At 47.4% G+C, this 15,104-nt stretch overlaps 2 protein-coding genes across 2 annotated transcripts in view; both read right to left on the bottom strand.

Moving 5' to 3' along the window:
• LOC115083822 (zinc finger protein 271-like) overlaps positions 1-15,104 on the bottom strand; it is a 103,631-nt gene that overhangs the window by 43,442 nt on the left and 45,085 nt on the right. The gene's annotated exons all lie outside the window — the stretch shown is intronic.
• Positions 6,508-15,030, bottom strand: LOC115083830 (zinc finger protein OZF-like). The gene is made up of 3 exons (XM_029587855.1): positions 14,779-15,030; positions 14,272-14,398; positions 6,508-9,225 (listed from the first exon to the last, which is right to left on the bottom strand). Exons 1-3 carry the CDS (start codon positions 14,800-14,802, stop codon positions 7,781-7,783), a joined length of 1,596 nt encoding a protein of 531 aa, XP_029443715.1. The 5' UTR covers positions 14,803-15,030; the 3' UTR covers positions 6,508-7,780.

A 15,104-nucleotide genomic window follows, 5' to 3' on the forward strand; every position in this document is an offset into this window, starting at 1 on the left:
CTCCCTTCTACCTAACTGCTCCGCATAGTCTCCACCTCTCATAGAGGGGGGCACGATCTCTAATACTTGGTAGGTTAGCTCAGAAATAGAATGGCCCAAATGAGTCCAATGAGAAACTAACGGTTCATCAATTCTAAGGAGTCTGATATTGGAACAATGCTCGATGATACGAGTTTTCACCATCCTCGTAGTTTTACCCACATATAACCGGGGGCAGGGGCACTGTACCACGTATATTACCCCCTTAGTTGTACAGTCGGACATCCCTCGTAGTGGAAACATTTGACCAGAGTCAGGATGTGTGAAAGAGGAAGTTACTAGAGTGTGATTGCACATAGTGCACCGACCACAGGGACTGTGGCATCCAGTCCCCCTGGTAGCTACCTCATTCCTACAATACATCATGTGTACCAGCTTATCTCGGAGGTTACTGTCTCTCCGGAATGAAAACCGTAAATTACCCTGAAGCAAAGATGATAAAGCTAAATTGTGCCAGTGTCTGCGGATCATCGAGGCTATGGATTTGCTCACAACTGAGAACGGTAAAATACAATTATGGGACATGTCATCATCCTCCACGGAGGGAAGAAATAACCAATCCCGATTAGTGTATAATGCCCATGTAGCTGCTCTCGTCTCAGAGTAAGCAGCTCTAACACTCTCTGTTCTGCTTTCTCTGGGGATGGGGGGGAACCAGAAATGATCCTGCCACCACTGGCTCTGCTCCATTTCTGCAGGGAACTGAAACAAGTTTATACAGTGGGGGAAGTAAATAATGTACATTCCCTGTACGTACCCAGATCAATCCAGACAGTGGGTTGAGCCTCCTGTCCAGCAGATGGAGACAGAGAAAAACTGAAAGGGTATCCTATATCAGGACAGAGCCCACCCTGCATCCCTTCAGTATTTCTCTGTCTCCAGCAGATGCAGGCAGCTGAACCTGCCGTTCCCTTTCTTTCTCAATTTGTTTCTCCCTGGGAGGTTTTCTTCTCATATTTTTACAGGATCAAGCAAGTATTACCTATAATTCTATAACTTAAAAAAAAAAAATAATTACACAATGTTTCTTTGTCAGAATTCAAAACTTCTGCTCTAAGGGAGACTGCACGGTCTCCTCGCTCTTATGGGATCCTACGGGGGCTTGCCCCTTGATTATTCAGCCTAGGATTCCCTTCCTGGTGACCTGCTTGTCTGTTTGAGGTGATACTGGTGGTCCAGTCACTGCCCCTCTTTGGCTGCTCTGTACCTCAGGTCTAGCTTAATTCCCCTGCAATTGTTAAAAAAAACAAAACAAAAAACAAATCCGAAGAAAAGACAAGCTTAATTTATCCCTGCTCTGAGTACAGGGGAGGCAGCATTGCAGGGTTCATTCGCCTGCTCCCGCTTGCTTTTGCAGCCCAGCTCAGCTGATTCCCTTCTCCACGGCGGCTCGTACCTTTGATCATGCCGCATTCTGCTTGCTGCCTAGCCTGTGGAGAGCCTGCTTTGCGGCTCTCCCGCGATGGGCTGGGCTCCGAGTGCTTGCCGGGCGGGGAGAGTCCCTCTGCGGCGGTGGCGAGGTCGGCGGCCTGGGGTCGGGCTTTTAAGCGCTTGGCTAGGCCATTCCCTTCACGAAAAACCGCGGACATTTTGGGGGCAGCTTTAACATCAGATTCGGGGCTGAGGGACGGAGGAGAGCCTGATTTAACCATTTCACCTCCGGATTTAAGCCCCGTAAACTCCCCAGAGGGGGTCCTTGACCCTAACTCTTTAACCCCCCTTACCCGGGAAATCCAGCCTCGTTTTTCGACTGAATTTCTGCTTTTAATGCACAAATCCTATCTGGCCAGCCTGCAGGAAGATGATCCCTCTCCAGGCCCTCCTCCAGCAAAAATCCCTCGGGTGCCTGCTCCGCAGCCTCCTACTGCTCCGGATGGGCAGGGCTCCATCAGGGTCGTACCGGGGGGGCCGACCCCTCTGGAACCCCCCCCCCCAGCCATCCTCTGTCCCTGATCCGGACTCGGACTTGTTGCTCCCAAGTCCTCCACTCGACGGTGACGATCCGTAGGTGCTCCGATTGTTCCAAAGGGAAGAGCTGGAGCCACTCATTCCCTTTATCTTAGACGATGGGAATTGAAGTTCCACCTGAGGATTCCGCTAGTGCCTCTATGCCAGCCAACGTGGACCCGGTCCTGGCGGGACTTAGGGCTCCTCCATGTATGTTCCCATTCCATCCCATGCTTATGCTACAGGTCCTCCGGGAATGGGAGTCTACTGAAGTGGGTCTCCGAGTGGGTAGGGTGATGGACAAGCTATATCCACTCCCTGATCTATGCCTAGAGATGCTTAAAATTCCCAAGGTGAACGCTTCCGTCTCTGCAGTCACCAAACACATCACCATCCCGGTGGTGGGGGCCACGGCGTTGAAAGATATTCAAGACCACAAACTGGAGCTGTATCTCAAGCGCATCTTTGAAGTGTTGGCCTTAGGAGTCCTGGCGACAGCCTGCAGCAGTCTCATGCAGCAAGCAAGTCTCAGGTGGATTCAACAATTGCTCAGCATCCAGGACCTCCCATCTGCAGAGGCAGAGCAGGCAGAACAGCTGGAGGTGGCTGTGGCGTATGGGACTGATGTCCTCTACAATTTGCTCCAGGTGCAGGCCAGGGCTATGGTTTCAGCGGTGTCGGCCAGATGTCTTCTCTGGTTGCATAATTGGTTGGCAGATCCCTCCTCCAAGTCGCAGTTGGGCATGCTTCCCTTCAAGGGTAACTTGCTTTTTGGTTAGGACCTTGAACAGCTTATTAAATACCTGGGAGAGAACAAGATTCATAAGCTGCCGGAGGACCGCCCGAAGCAGTCTAAGTCCTTTTTTCCTTCACGTTCTCATTTTAGAGGTCAGTGCCTGTATAACAACAGAGCGCAGGGATCCTTCCAAAGAGGTACCTCCTCCAGATCCCAGTCCTGGTCTCATTCTTTTCGTGGCCGACGTCCCTTCTGGGATGGTAACCCGCAACACTCGGCTGCAAAGTCCTCTTCCCAATGAAATACAGCCAGCCCATTCCTCCTTTCCCAACTTAGGTGAACGTCTGTCCCTGTTTCTCGAAGAATGGGTCAAAATCACGTCTGATCAGTGGGTCCTCGAGGTGATAGAGAAAGGTTACACATTAGAATTTACTCGGGACCTTCCAGACCTCTACATAATCTCTCCCTGTGGAAGTCAGAAGCATCCAGCAATCTGCTAGACTCTTGTCAGGTTGCAGGAGCTCGGAGCTATAGTCCCGGTCCCTGTGGAGGAAGAAGGATCCAGCCCGTATTCCATCTACTTCATCATCCCCAAAAAGGACGGCTCCTTCCATCCAATTTTGGATCTCAAGAGAGTCAACTGGGCCCTCAGGGTTCCCCATTTCCGAATGGAGACCCTGAGGGCAGTCGGCGGTTCGCTCAGGTGAATATCTGGCCTTTCTTGACTTAACTGAGGCTTACCTGCACATCCCGATACTTCTGATGGTCATGGTGTATCTCCGGTTCAACATTATGAGGCAACACTTCCAGTTTTGGGCACTCCCATTCAGTCTCGCCACCACATCACGCACTTTTACCAAGGTCATGTGGTGGTGGCAGCTGCTTTCCACTGGGACGGAGTCCTTGTCCATCCTTACCTGGACGATTGGTTCATTCGAGCCAAGTCGGAGACTCTCTGCAGGTCAGCGGTCGACAGTTTTGGCTTTCCTCACCTCCCTCGGGTGGATACTCAACTTCTCCAAGAGCAATCTCCAGCCCTCCCAGGTCCTGGAATTCCTGGGAGTGCGCTTCGACACCCAGGTTGGCAAGGTATTGCTGCCTGACACTCGGGCACTCAAACTCATGGATCAAGTGTGTAATTTTCTCTCCCTCTCGCTACCCACAGCCTGGGACTACCTTCAGGTCCTGGGTTCTACGGCTTCCACTATCGATCTGGTTCCTTGGGCTTTTGCGCATATGTGTCCATTACAGAAAGCTTTTCTGTCCCACTGGAAGCTGGTGTTGGAGCAGTTTCGGACGCCCCTACCACTCTCCGACTCTACTATCGCCAGCATGCAATGGTGGCTCTCGCTTGCTCACCTCCTGAAGGGTATGCCCCTACAGACTCCTCAGTGGATCATAGTTTCGCCTGGAGGTCTGAGCAGTCCAGCTGGCACTCAAGGTTTTTCTACCCCTGATCCATCGCAAGGCAGTGCGGGTTCTCTTGGACAATGCCACCACAGAAGCCTATATCAGTCGGCAGGGGGGCACCAGAAGTCACCTGGTGGATTTAGAAGCCAGCAAGCTGTTCGCCTGGGCGGAGTGTCACCTGGATCGATTGGCAGCTTCCCACATTGCGGGGAAGGAGAATGTTCAAGCCGATTTCCTCAGTTGTCAGCGTCTAGACCCTGGAAAGTGGGAGTTGTCTGATGGAGCAATGGATCTGATCATCCGCAGGTGGGGACCTCCCCACTTAGACCTGATAGCTACTCTGAACAATGCAAAAACTCCCAGATTCCTCAGCCGCAGAAGGGAGCACTGCTCGGAAGGGGTGGATGCCCTGGTTCTTCCCTGGCCTCATGATGTTCTCCTGTATGTGTTCCCCCCCATGGCCTCTGGTGGGAAAAGTACTCAAAAGAATAGAACTTCATCAGGGGTCCGTCATTCTCGTAGCACCAGAGTGGCCCCGAAGACCGTGGTACACGGATCTGGTGAACCTTGCAACGAACAGTCCTCTTCGCCTGGGTCATGTTCCACACCTGCTTCGTCAGGGTCCAGTATATTTCGATCAGGCGGATCACTTTTGTCTAGTGGCCTGGCTTTTGAGCAGCGGCAACTAAGAAAGAAGGGATATAAGGAAGAAGTTATATCCACTCTGTTGCGGGCCCGTAAACCTTTTACCTCTCTTGCTTACGTCCGGGTTTGGAGAGTTTTTGAGAATGTGTGTGCTGAGTCCGGAGTGCCGGTGCGCAAGGCTCTGGTATCCCAGATCCTCTCCTTTCTCCAGAATGGCCTTTCCAAAGGTTTGTCTTTCAACTCCTTGCTAGTACAGGTTTCCGCTCTCGGGTCCCTCTTAGGCAGTATCGCGGTGGCGGCTCATCCGAATGTCGTTAGATTCCTCAAGGGGGCCAAGCATTTGAATCCACCTGTCTGGGCTACTTGCCCCTCATGGAGCCTTAACTTGGTGCTTCGGGTTCTTTGCAAAGCGCCCTTCGAACCCCTCCGGCGGGCTACTCTCAAGGATCTGACTCTTAAGACCGTTTTCCTCGTCTCTATTTGTTTCGCCAGGAGGGTGTCGGAGCTCCAAGCGTTGTCTTGTAGGGAACCCTTCCTCAGTTTTTCTGATTCAGGGGTCTCCCTTAAGATGGTACCTTCCTTCTTGCCGAAGGTTGTGACTTCCTTTCACGAAAATCAGTCGGTGGAACTCCTGGCCTTTTCTTCAGAGGACATTGCAAACACGCCTGGTGGTGACCTGCGTCGTCTGGATGTAAAACAAGTACCACTGCAATATTTACAGGTTACAAACGAGTTTCGAGTCTCTGATCATCTCTTTGTCTTATGGAGTGGCCCAAATAAGGGAAACAAGGCTTCTAAGGCTATGATTGCTCGCTGGCTAAAGGAGGCGATTGCGTCGGTGTATATCTGTCGGGGTCGGACGGTTCCGGAGGGCTTAAAGGCCCACTCTTTGCGTTCACAAGCTACTTCTTGGGCGGAGAATCAGTCAGTCTCTCCACAGGACATCTGCAGAGCAGCTACTTGGAAGTCTCTGCATGCCTTTGCTCGTCATTATCGCCTCGATGTGCAGGCGCCAGTTTTTGGCTCCTTCATACAGCAGGTGCTTCGAATGGGACTGTCTCCCTATTTAGGGAAGCTACCCTATTTAGGGAAGCTTTGGTACATCCCACTGCCTGGACTGATCCGGGTAGCTTTGGTACATCCCACTGTCTGGACTGATCCGGGTACATACAGGGAAAGGAAAATTGGTTCTTACCTGCTAATTTTCGTTCCTGTTTTACCATGGATCAGTCCAGACTCCCACCCGTATACTTTTTGATATGTCCCTCGAAGTTTTCCTTTTGTTTCTTTACAGCATTTTGGATCTATCTGCTTCCTTACAGAACTTTAAGGCACCAGAAGTATCTACTAGATGGATACAAGTCCCATTCCAAATTTATAACTCCTCCAGACCAACTAGAGATGCACTCAGAGGATCTCTTCAAGTACCCCCAGCCAAAACTACCAGACACATTACCTTAAGAGATTGGGCCTTCTCAACAGCTGGCCCCCTTTTGTGGAACTCCATCCCTCCTGACCTTAGACAAGAACCCAGCCTCCCAACCTTCAGGAAAAGACTTAAGACCTGGCTGTTTAAAAAAGCGTTCCCGGTCACCAACTAATTCGATCCAGCCAGTTCTACCACTTCCCCATGTAAAAATGTTATAGCAAATGTATATATCTATATCTAATGTTATCCTCTCCCTTCTTCTCTTCTCCCAGTTCTATTACCTTGTTATTTGTAACTGCTTCCTTCCACACTATTAGGTTATTCAATTGTTCATTGTACACCCCTGTTATATGTAAACCGGCATGATGTGATTGTATCATGAATGCCGGTATATAAAAATTTTAAATAAATAAATAAATATGTAAGAGCAGTTATTTACAGTGTTTTGAATTGTTCAAAGTACCAGTTACTTGTAGCTTGCTTGATCTTATGCTAGTTATCTTTATTTTTCTCTGCTTTGATAGCGTTTATACTGAAGGGATGCAGGGTGGGCTCTGTCCTGATATAGGATACACTTTCAGTTTTTCTTTGACTCCATCTGCTGGACAGGAGGCTCAACCCACTGTCTGGACTGATCCGTGGTACTATAGGAACGAAAATTAGCAGGTAAGAACCAATTTTCCTATATGGTAGTGATAATTAATAAAAATTGCTTACAAACTATTTACATGCAATTTTTATTAATTATCACTACCATATTGTACGTTGTTTACTTTCCCTTTCTTTGATGTTCTTGACCTGTATGTTTGAGGGAAGTTTAATTTTATCCTTCATTTTTTGGATACTTATACAGTGGGGGAGCCACAATTGATTTCCATCACTAGCTCTACTCTGTTTTCTTAGGCTCTGGAAAACAGCTGGCAGAATACCATTCTGGGTTATTCAGCCAGAAATTAAGTCCTGGCTAACAGACACAAAAAAAGGTTGAATTATCACAAGTTTGAAACTTCTGAACTCCGGTGCTTAAGAAGGCCAGGAATGAAGCCTTGATGATTGGCACTATTCCTCATAAGTTTCAAATGGGTGCTAGTTCAACCTCTTTTTGTATCTATGTTTTGCTTTGCAGCATCTGCTTCAGTACTACTCCATATCCTTGTGTTTCCTGTAGAAAGGGAACAACAGAAGGTAAGTGGCTGGACTGGGGAGCAGAGTGGCTGTTTCCCGCTCTGTCTGTTCCAGATTCAGCCTCTTTTTCACCTCTTCATACAGACTGCCTGAATAAGATGGGCTGGAGCAGAACACCTCTGCTGCTCCATCTCTTGTCTAAAATGAAGTGACAGAACTGCCTTCCACACCATTCCCCCACAAAATAAGCCCTGATCAGAAGATCTCACTTATTGATAAAGTATTTCTCACAGTCCATGCATGGAAAGGACTTCTCCCCTTTATGGGTTCTTTGGTGTCTCAGAAGATTCCCCTGATGAATAAAGCTTTTGCCAAATTCAGCAGTATCTCCAATGTGACTTCGCAGGTACTGTGTAAGCCCTGCCTTATCCCAAAAGCTTTTCCTATATTCAGGGCATGAAAAACAGTCTCTCTCCAGTGTGAATTCTCAGGTGTCGTGTAAGCACTACCTTCACTCTGAAACTTTTCCCACATTCAGTGCATGGAAAAGGTCTCTCTCCAGTGTGAATTTTCAGGTGTCGTGTAAGCACTACCTTCTCTCTGAAACTTTTCCCACATTCAGTGCATGGAAAGGGTCTCTCTCCAGTGTGAATTCTCAGGTGTTGTGTAAGCACTACCTTCTGTCTGAAACTTTTCCCACATTCAGTGCATGTAAAGGGTCTCTCTCCAGTGTGAGTTCTCAGGTGTTGTGTAAGTGCTCCCTTTTTCCTGAAGCTTTTCCCACATTCAGCGCATGTAAAGGGTCTCTCTCCAGCATGAAATCTCAGGTGTTGTGTTAGCCCTCCCTTCTGCGTGAAACTTTTCCCACATTCAGTGCATGGAAAAGGTCTCTCTCCAGTGTGAATTCTCAGGTGTTGTGTAAGCACTCCCTTCTTCCTGAAGCTTTTCCCACATTCAGTGCATAGAAAGGGTCTCTCTCCAGTATGAATTCTCAGATGTTGTGTAAGCGCTCCCTTCTGATTGAAGCTTTTCCTACATTCAGTGTATGGAAAGGGTTTTTCCCCAGTTTGTATTCGTAAGTGCTGAATAAGATCGCTTTTCTGAATGAAACGTTTCCTCCATTCCATGCATGAGAAGGGTTTCTCTCCTGTATGGATTCTCTGGTGCATCTGAAGATCTTCTTTTTTAATAAATCTTTTTCCACATTCAGTGCAAGGAAATGGTCTCTCCCCTGTGTGAGTTCTCTGATGAATTATTAAGTTTTTCTTATGAATGAAATTCTTCTCACACTGAGTGCATGCAAAGGGTCTGTCTCCTTTATGAGTTTTCTGGTGTATCAGAAGATTGCCCTTCAACGTAAAGCTTTTCCCACATTCAGTACATGAAAAGGGTCTCTCTCCAGTGTGGCTTTTCTTAGTCATTACCAGGTCTCGTTTGTGAAGGAAGCATTTCCCATCTTCATTACATAGAAATGGTTTCTCATGGTTAGTGTGCATTTTCTTATTTACTGGGACAGGGTCCTTCAGACTGAAGTTCTTGCCACAACCTGTACATGTATGTGGTCTCTCCCGTCCATGAAATCCATCTTGTGACTTCAGAGTTCCCTGATCCATGTAGAAATTTCCACATTCATTGCATACAGACTGTTGTTCTATCGTCTGTTTTCTCTGATGCTCCATACTGTGGGTATCTTTTGTACTTTGCTCACAGGGAGTCAAATTCTCAGTGGAGTGTCCTGGTGGGTTTCTTGGCCTCTCCTCTAGTTTATAGTGAGTCCAGCAGTTTTTAACCCAGTCACAACAAAGACAGGTATCCCCTCCATCTCTCTCTGGTACAGTTTTAATCACTTCCTCAGGATGTGCCTCCTCTTGTCTTCTCTCACACACATTGATCTCTGGATAAGAAAATGAAGAACAGACATTACCTGATGAGAGGGAGTCTAACAGTGAGAATGTTTTTTTTTAGCATGGAAATGTTTCAGAGCAGCTATTCTCAAGGACTGCAAACAGATCCGATTGGGGACATAACCCACTGTCTGGACTGATCCAGGTACATACAGGGAATGACCCAATATTTAGCATGGTATTAAAGAACACTTCTCCCTTTCATTCAGCACTGACCCAGCGTCCCAGCATGGTGTTAGGGGCACTCTTCCCTCTGAGCCAGCACTGACTCAGTGTCCCAGCATGGTGTTAGGGGCACTCTTCCCTCTGATCCAGCACTGACCCAGTGTCCCAGCACGGTGTTAGGGGCACTCTTCCCTCTAAGCCAGTACTGACCCAGTGTCCCAGCATGGTGTTAGGGGCACTCTTCCCTCTAAGCCAGTACTGACCCAGTGTCCCAGCATGGTGTTAGGGGCACTCTTCTCTCTGATCCAGCAGTGATCCAGTGTCCCAGCATGGTGTTAGGGACATCTGCATCTGTATGCATTTTAATATTTTTGTTTAATTAGTTAATTTAGGTTGCTAAGGGAGCAAGGATGCATAAACTAAAGTCCATTAAATTTAGTTGGTATATTGTTAAAATTTGGCAATTTTCTGCAAGGCGACAGGGACAATACTTTATATAGAAACATAGAAATGACGGCAGAAGAAGACCAAACGGCCCATCCAGTTTGCCCAGCAAGCTTTTGCACTTTTTTTTTTCTCTCACATACTTATCTGTTTCTCTTGGCTCTTAGTAACCTTTTTTATTATATTTCCCTTCCACCTCTGCCATTAATGTAGAAAGCAGTGTTGGATCTGCATCTAAAGTGAAATAGCTTAATTAGTTAGGGGTATTAACCACCGCAATAAGCAAGCTACACCCATGCTTATCTGTTTATTCAGACAGTGTAATTCAGTCCTTGTTGATTGTTGCCTGAATATAGATCCACCTTTCTTCATTCTCCCCTGTCGTTGAAGCAGAGAGCCATGCTGGCTATACATTGAAAATGAAGTATCAGTCTTGCTCCCCTGCCGTTGAAGCAAGAGCTATGCTGGCTTTGCATTGAAAGTGAAGTATCAGTCTTGCTCCCCTGCCGTTGAAGCAGAGATCTATGCAGGATATGCATTGAAAGTGAAGTATCAGCTTATTTGGTTTGGGGTAGCAACCGCTGTAACAAGCAAGCTACTCCCCGCTTTTTTGTGAATGCAAATCCTTTTTTCCACATTTCCTCATTGCTGCTGAAGCTTAGAGCAATGTTGGAGTTGCATTAATCGTGTGTATGTTTATTGAATAAGGGTATTATCACCAAGTAATAGCCATCATTCCTGTGAGCCACCCACTCTTCATTCACATCCTCTAGACTTTATGGATCCACAGAGTTTATCCCACGCCCCTTGAAGTCCTTTACAATTTTTTATTAGAACTGGATTACTCCCTTTTTTAGGGAAATCCCTGATTGATTTCTGGTGTGAAAATAACTTTGTCCTGTTACATGGGATAAGAGTCTATAAATGAAAGAATGTGCTTAGGGGTAGGTGGAAGCTGGGATGGGAGGGTGTGAAACAAAGACACAATTTACCTTCCTTTGCTTGCTTTATCAGGCAGGCACACACTAAATATTGCAAAGCTTCCTTTTTAATTTAGCACAGAAACTAAAGATTAATTCACCCAGGGCTTAATTTGTAGTGGAACAGCCTGGAATGGAGCTCCACCACTTCTTTTCAGACTTAAGAGGCAGAGCGGCAGAAGAGTCCTACCCCAGCCCCTCCCTTCCAGGTAACCTGCAAGGAAGAGAGAGGTGAGCCCGGAGCAGACTGAGCAAAGAACATCCACTCAGCCCCATCATCCTGCCCTTCTCCTCTCCATGCTAGTCCTCTCATGATTTTATAAACCTCTATCATATCCCCCCTCAGCCGTCTCTTCTCCAAGCTGAACAGCCCTAACCTCTTCATCCTTTCCTCATAGGGGAGCTGTTCCATCCCCTTTATCATTTTGGTCGCCCTTCTCTGTACCTTCTCTATCGCAATTATATCTTTTTTGAGATGTGGTGACCAGAATTGTACACAGTATTCAAGGTGCGGTCTCACCATGGAGCGATATAGAGGCATTATGACATTTTCCGTTTTATTCACCATTCCCTGAGACATGGGCACATGAACCACAGTCCTTAGTCTGACGAGCCTTTGAAGCATGAACTCCACTGCCTGCTTCTTCTGCAAGGAGTGGCAAGGAGACTCCATGAACAGGTCCCAAGGAATACTGCGAAATTCCTTCCCGTATCACCTCTAGGACCTACTGGTCTGATGTGATCTCGACCCACCTCTAATAAGAGAGAGAGAGAGACACATCCCCCTATCTCTTGTTTCCGAAGGTGGGTCGGCAAGCCTTCATCGGGAAGCTTGGGAAGGTCCGCCACCTGAGCCCGCTCCCCTCTTGGGCTGCCTAGGATGAAAGGACAGAGACCTATCAAACGGCTGAGTCCTCTGAAAGGTCAACCTTCTGTAGGGACAAAACCACTTGGAACCCCGGAGACGACCCCTCATACCAAAGGGGTGCTGAAACGGCTTCATATCCTCCAGCAACAGAAGAATCGGAGATTCGCCCCACTTACTGGCCAGTTGCTCCAACTTGCTCCCAAATAACAGCAAGCCTTTAAGGACATCTTTGAAAGATTAGCTTTGGAGGCTGTGTCTGCTGATCCATTTCGCAACCAGAGTTCACGCCTGGCCACTATCACTGAAGCCACTCCTCTGGCTGAGGTACGGACCAAATCGCAGCCTACCTCTGCTAGAAATGCGGCAGTGGGCCCATAACTGCTCTGGAATTCCCTCCAGAATCATCAACCTCTTGCGAGAGAAGCAGACAAGATTGTGCCACTAGAGTGCAACAGGAAACAATTTGCAAAGGCATTGCCACTGCCTCAATGGCTTGCTTAAGAATAGCCTCAAGCCTCCTATCATGCACATCCTTCAAGGCCACCCTTCCCTTTATAGGGATAGTCGTCCCCTTAAAGACGGCACATACCAGTGCATCCACTTAGGGAAAACGCAAATGCTGTATCACAGCCGGATCCAAGGGGTACAGGCCTTCCAATGTCTGACCCCCGTTAAAATTTGCCTCTGGGGCGTCCCATTCAAGATCAATCATTTCCTGAATGGCGTCCATCACAGGCAAACAACAATAAGCTTTACACAAGGAAACCAAAATGGGATTCTTCTTCGGCTCCAACATGGCATCCACACCACTTTACTGACACAGTTTCGTTGAATGGCACAATTAGATATGGCATATCACACATCACAGTCTCTGCTGTACTCTTTCCAAATGCAGCTCCTTTCTCCTCTATTTGTGCATTAGTCTTTATTAAACCAAGGATCCATCCACACTTCTGGATTAGATTGTGCAGTGGTCCCCCTGGGCATGGCCCTCCCTTGGTTGGACGAGAAATCTCCCTTGATGGCACAAAAATCTATCTTGGCACAGAATTCAGTGTCTCTATCCCTGAGGGCCCTGGTAGATGCCGGATGGGTGTCCTCTCTTGAATGTGGATCTTTTACTCACAGTTAGTAGATTCATCTTCTGGTGGGACCCCAGGGGGGAGGAATCCTTGGTGGACTGCAGGATTTGCCCGTCCCTTTGATGGGCAGGAAGAGGGGCAGAAAACCACTTCCTCCCAGATGTTGAAAGCAAAATCATAAGAAAATGCCCTACTGGGTCAGACCAAGGGTCCATCAAGCCCAGCATCCTGTTTCCAACAGTGGCCAATCCAGGTCATAAGAACCTGGCAAGTACCCAAAAACTAAGTCTATTCCATGTTATCGTTGCTAATAATAGCAGAGGCTATTTTCTAAGTCAACCTAATTAATAGCAGGTAATGGACTTCTCCTCCAAGAACGTATCCAATTCTTTTTTAAACACAGCTACACTAACTGCACTAACCACATCCCCCTGGCAACAAATTCCAGAGTTTAATTGTGCGTTGAGTGAAAAAGAACTTTCTCCAATTAGTTTTAAATGTGCTACATGCTAACTTCTTGGAGTGCCCCCTAGTCTATTATCCAAAAGAGTAAATAACCGATTCACATCTACCCATTCTAGACCTCTCATGATTTTAAACACCTCTATCATATCCCCCCTCAGCCGTCTCTTCTCCAAGCTGAAAAGTCCTAACCTCTTTAGTCTTTCCTCATAGGAAATCCTTTGCAGCGGGTCCACACCCCCTTCCTCACCTAGGCTCAAACGGAGGGCAGATCTTCCCTAAACAATGGCAGGGGAGAAGAAAAACAACCGATAAGGGCTGTATAACATAGTCTGGGTAAAACAAATAAGCATGGGTGTAGCTTGCTTATTGCGGCGGCTACTACCCCTAACTAATCAAGCTAGATATTTCACTTGGATGCAGCTCCATCACTGCTCTCTACATTAAAGGTGGGGGTGGAAGGGAAATAGAACCAAGAGCTAAGAGAAACAGATAAGTATGAGAGAAAAAATGTGTGAAGCTTGCTGGGCAGACTGGATGGGCCATTTGGTCTTCTTCTGCCGTCATTTCTATGTTTCTATGTCTTCAGCTCAGGGTTCCCCAGTCCCTGGCCTCAGAAAGACCCAGGCCTCCCGCAGGGCTCTTCTAAATAAATGTTCAAAATCCCAACATAGTCCCAGAGCAGCCACTCTGCACCTCGTGAGGAGAGTACAGCAGCAGAGCCCTTTGGCCTGTCCTGGAGGGGTCTCAGAGGGTTTCTGAGGCTCCAAGAAGGCCCAAATCCAACTTAGGAAAAATACAACCTCTCTCTCTGACTTCCAAATAATACTGCCCCAGAGCCTATGTCAGAGCTCTGCTATAAAACCTCAGGATCATTACAGCTCTGCCAGTGGGATGCCTGTCCATGAATGGATACTCCCCTAATTATCTCTCTAACTTCATTAGGCTGTTACAAGACCTTATTAGTAACCGAAAAAGTGGTCTGGGTTACACTGAAAAAAAAAAAGAAAAAAAAGATAAAATATCACTACTTACCTAGTGAGCTGAGCAGCTGATAATTCTCCTTCATCACATCCTTGTAAAGCTCCTTTTCCCATTCCTTTAAATCCTCCCACTCCTCCTGGGAGAAACTGACAGCGATGTCCTCAAAGGTTACTGGGACCTGAAACACAAACCAGAAACACACTCAGCACCTTGTGCATGTCATCCATCAGGAGACCTCCCAGTGCTGGGGTTTAGCAGGGCAGGAGGAGAGGTTTCTGGCTGTAAAAAAAATTCACAATCACATAGCACATCCCAGAGCAAGATAATAAAATAATACCAAATAGAAACCAGTTACACACAGACCTGGGATACAAATTCTGGCTTTGTAGAACTCCTGATCTCTCTCCTTACACTCAGGAGGGTCCCAAAGAGTCTTTTCTGCACCCCAGGTCTGCTCAGGGTCATATTAAAGCCAGGGCTGACTCTGCAGGGTCCCAGGTTAGAAAGCTGCAGCAGGGCTTGTACAGAGAAGGCAGGAAGTCGGGGGCAATCTCCTACCTGAGCAGAAGCTCCTGCAGGCATTTTCCTCTCTGCTTTTGCTGCTGTCAGGATTAGAAATGAGGAGGGGGCTCTTTCCTAGGCTGGGGAAGAGCTGAGGGTTTGTCTTCAACAAATGCAGCTCCGGAACAGGAAAAAGCAGAAGGTGAGATTTGGGAGCTGAAGATTTCTAGTTTCCAGATGTAAATCTGTAAATGAAAGGATGAAACAAGTCTCTATATTTGTGTCTCCAACATATGTGCAGCTCCTCTTCCTGCTGGGTGCAGACTGATGACATCACATGAGGGGCGGAGGGACTTTACATAATCCCCAGACTGCATTCGAAA

The sequence above is a fragment of the Rhinatrema bivittatum genome, chromosome 2, assembly GCF_901001135.1.
Source record: "Rhinatrema bivittatum chromosome 2, aRhiBiv1.1, whole genome shotgun sequence".
Classification (NCBI taxonomy): Eukaryota; Metazoa; Chordata; class Amphibia; order Gymnophiona; family Rhinatrematidae; genus Rhinatrema; species Rhinatrema bivittatum.

What these genes read in the sequence shown, in the direction of transcription:
- LOC115083830 (XM_029587855.1), bottom strand. Translation starts at nt 14,802, where the DNA reads ATGCCTGCAGGAGCTTCTGCTCAG. An exon ending in CTGCAGGAGCTTCTGCTCAG is followed by an intron (nt 14,399 to 14,778) that starts GTAGGAGATTGC and finishes TTTGTGTTTCAG; the next exon opens with GTCCCAGTAACCTTTGAGGA. An exon ending in TCAGCTGCTCAGCTCACTAG is followed by an intron (nt 9,226 to 14,271) that starts GTAAGTAGTGAT and finishes TTTCTTATCCAG; the next exon opens with AGATCAATGTGTGTGAGAGA.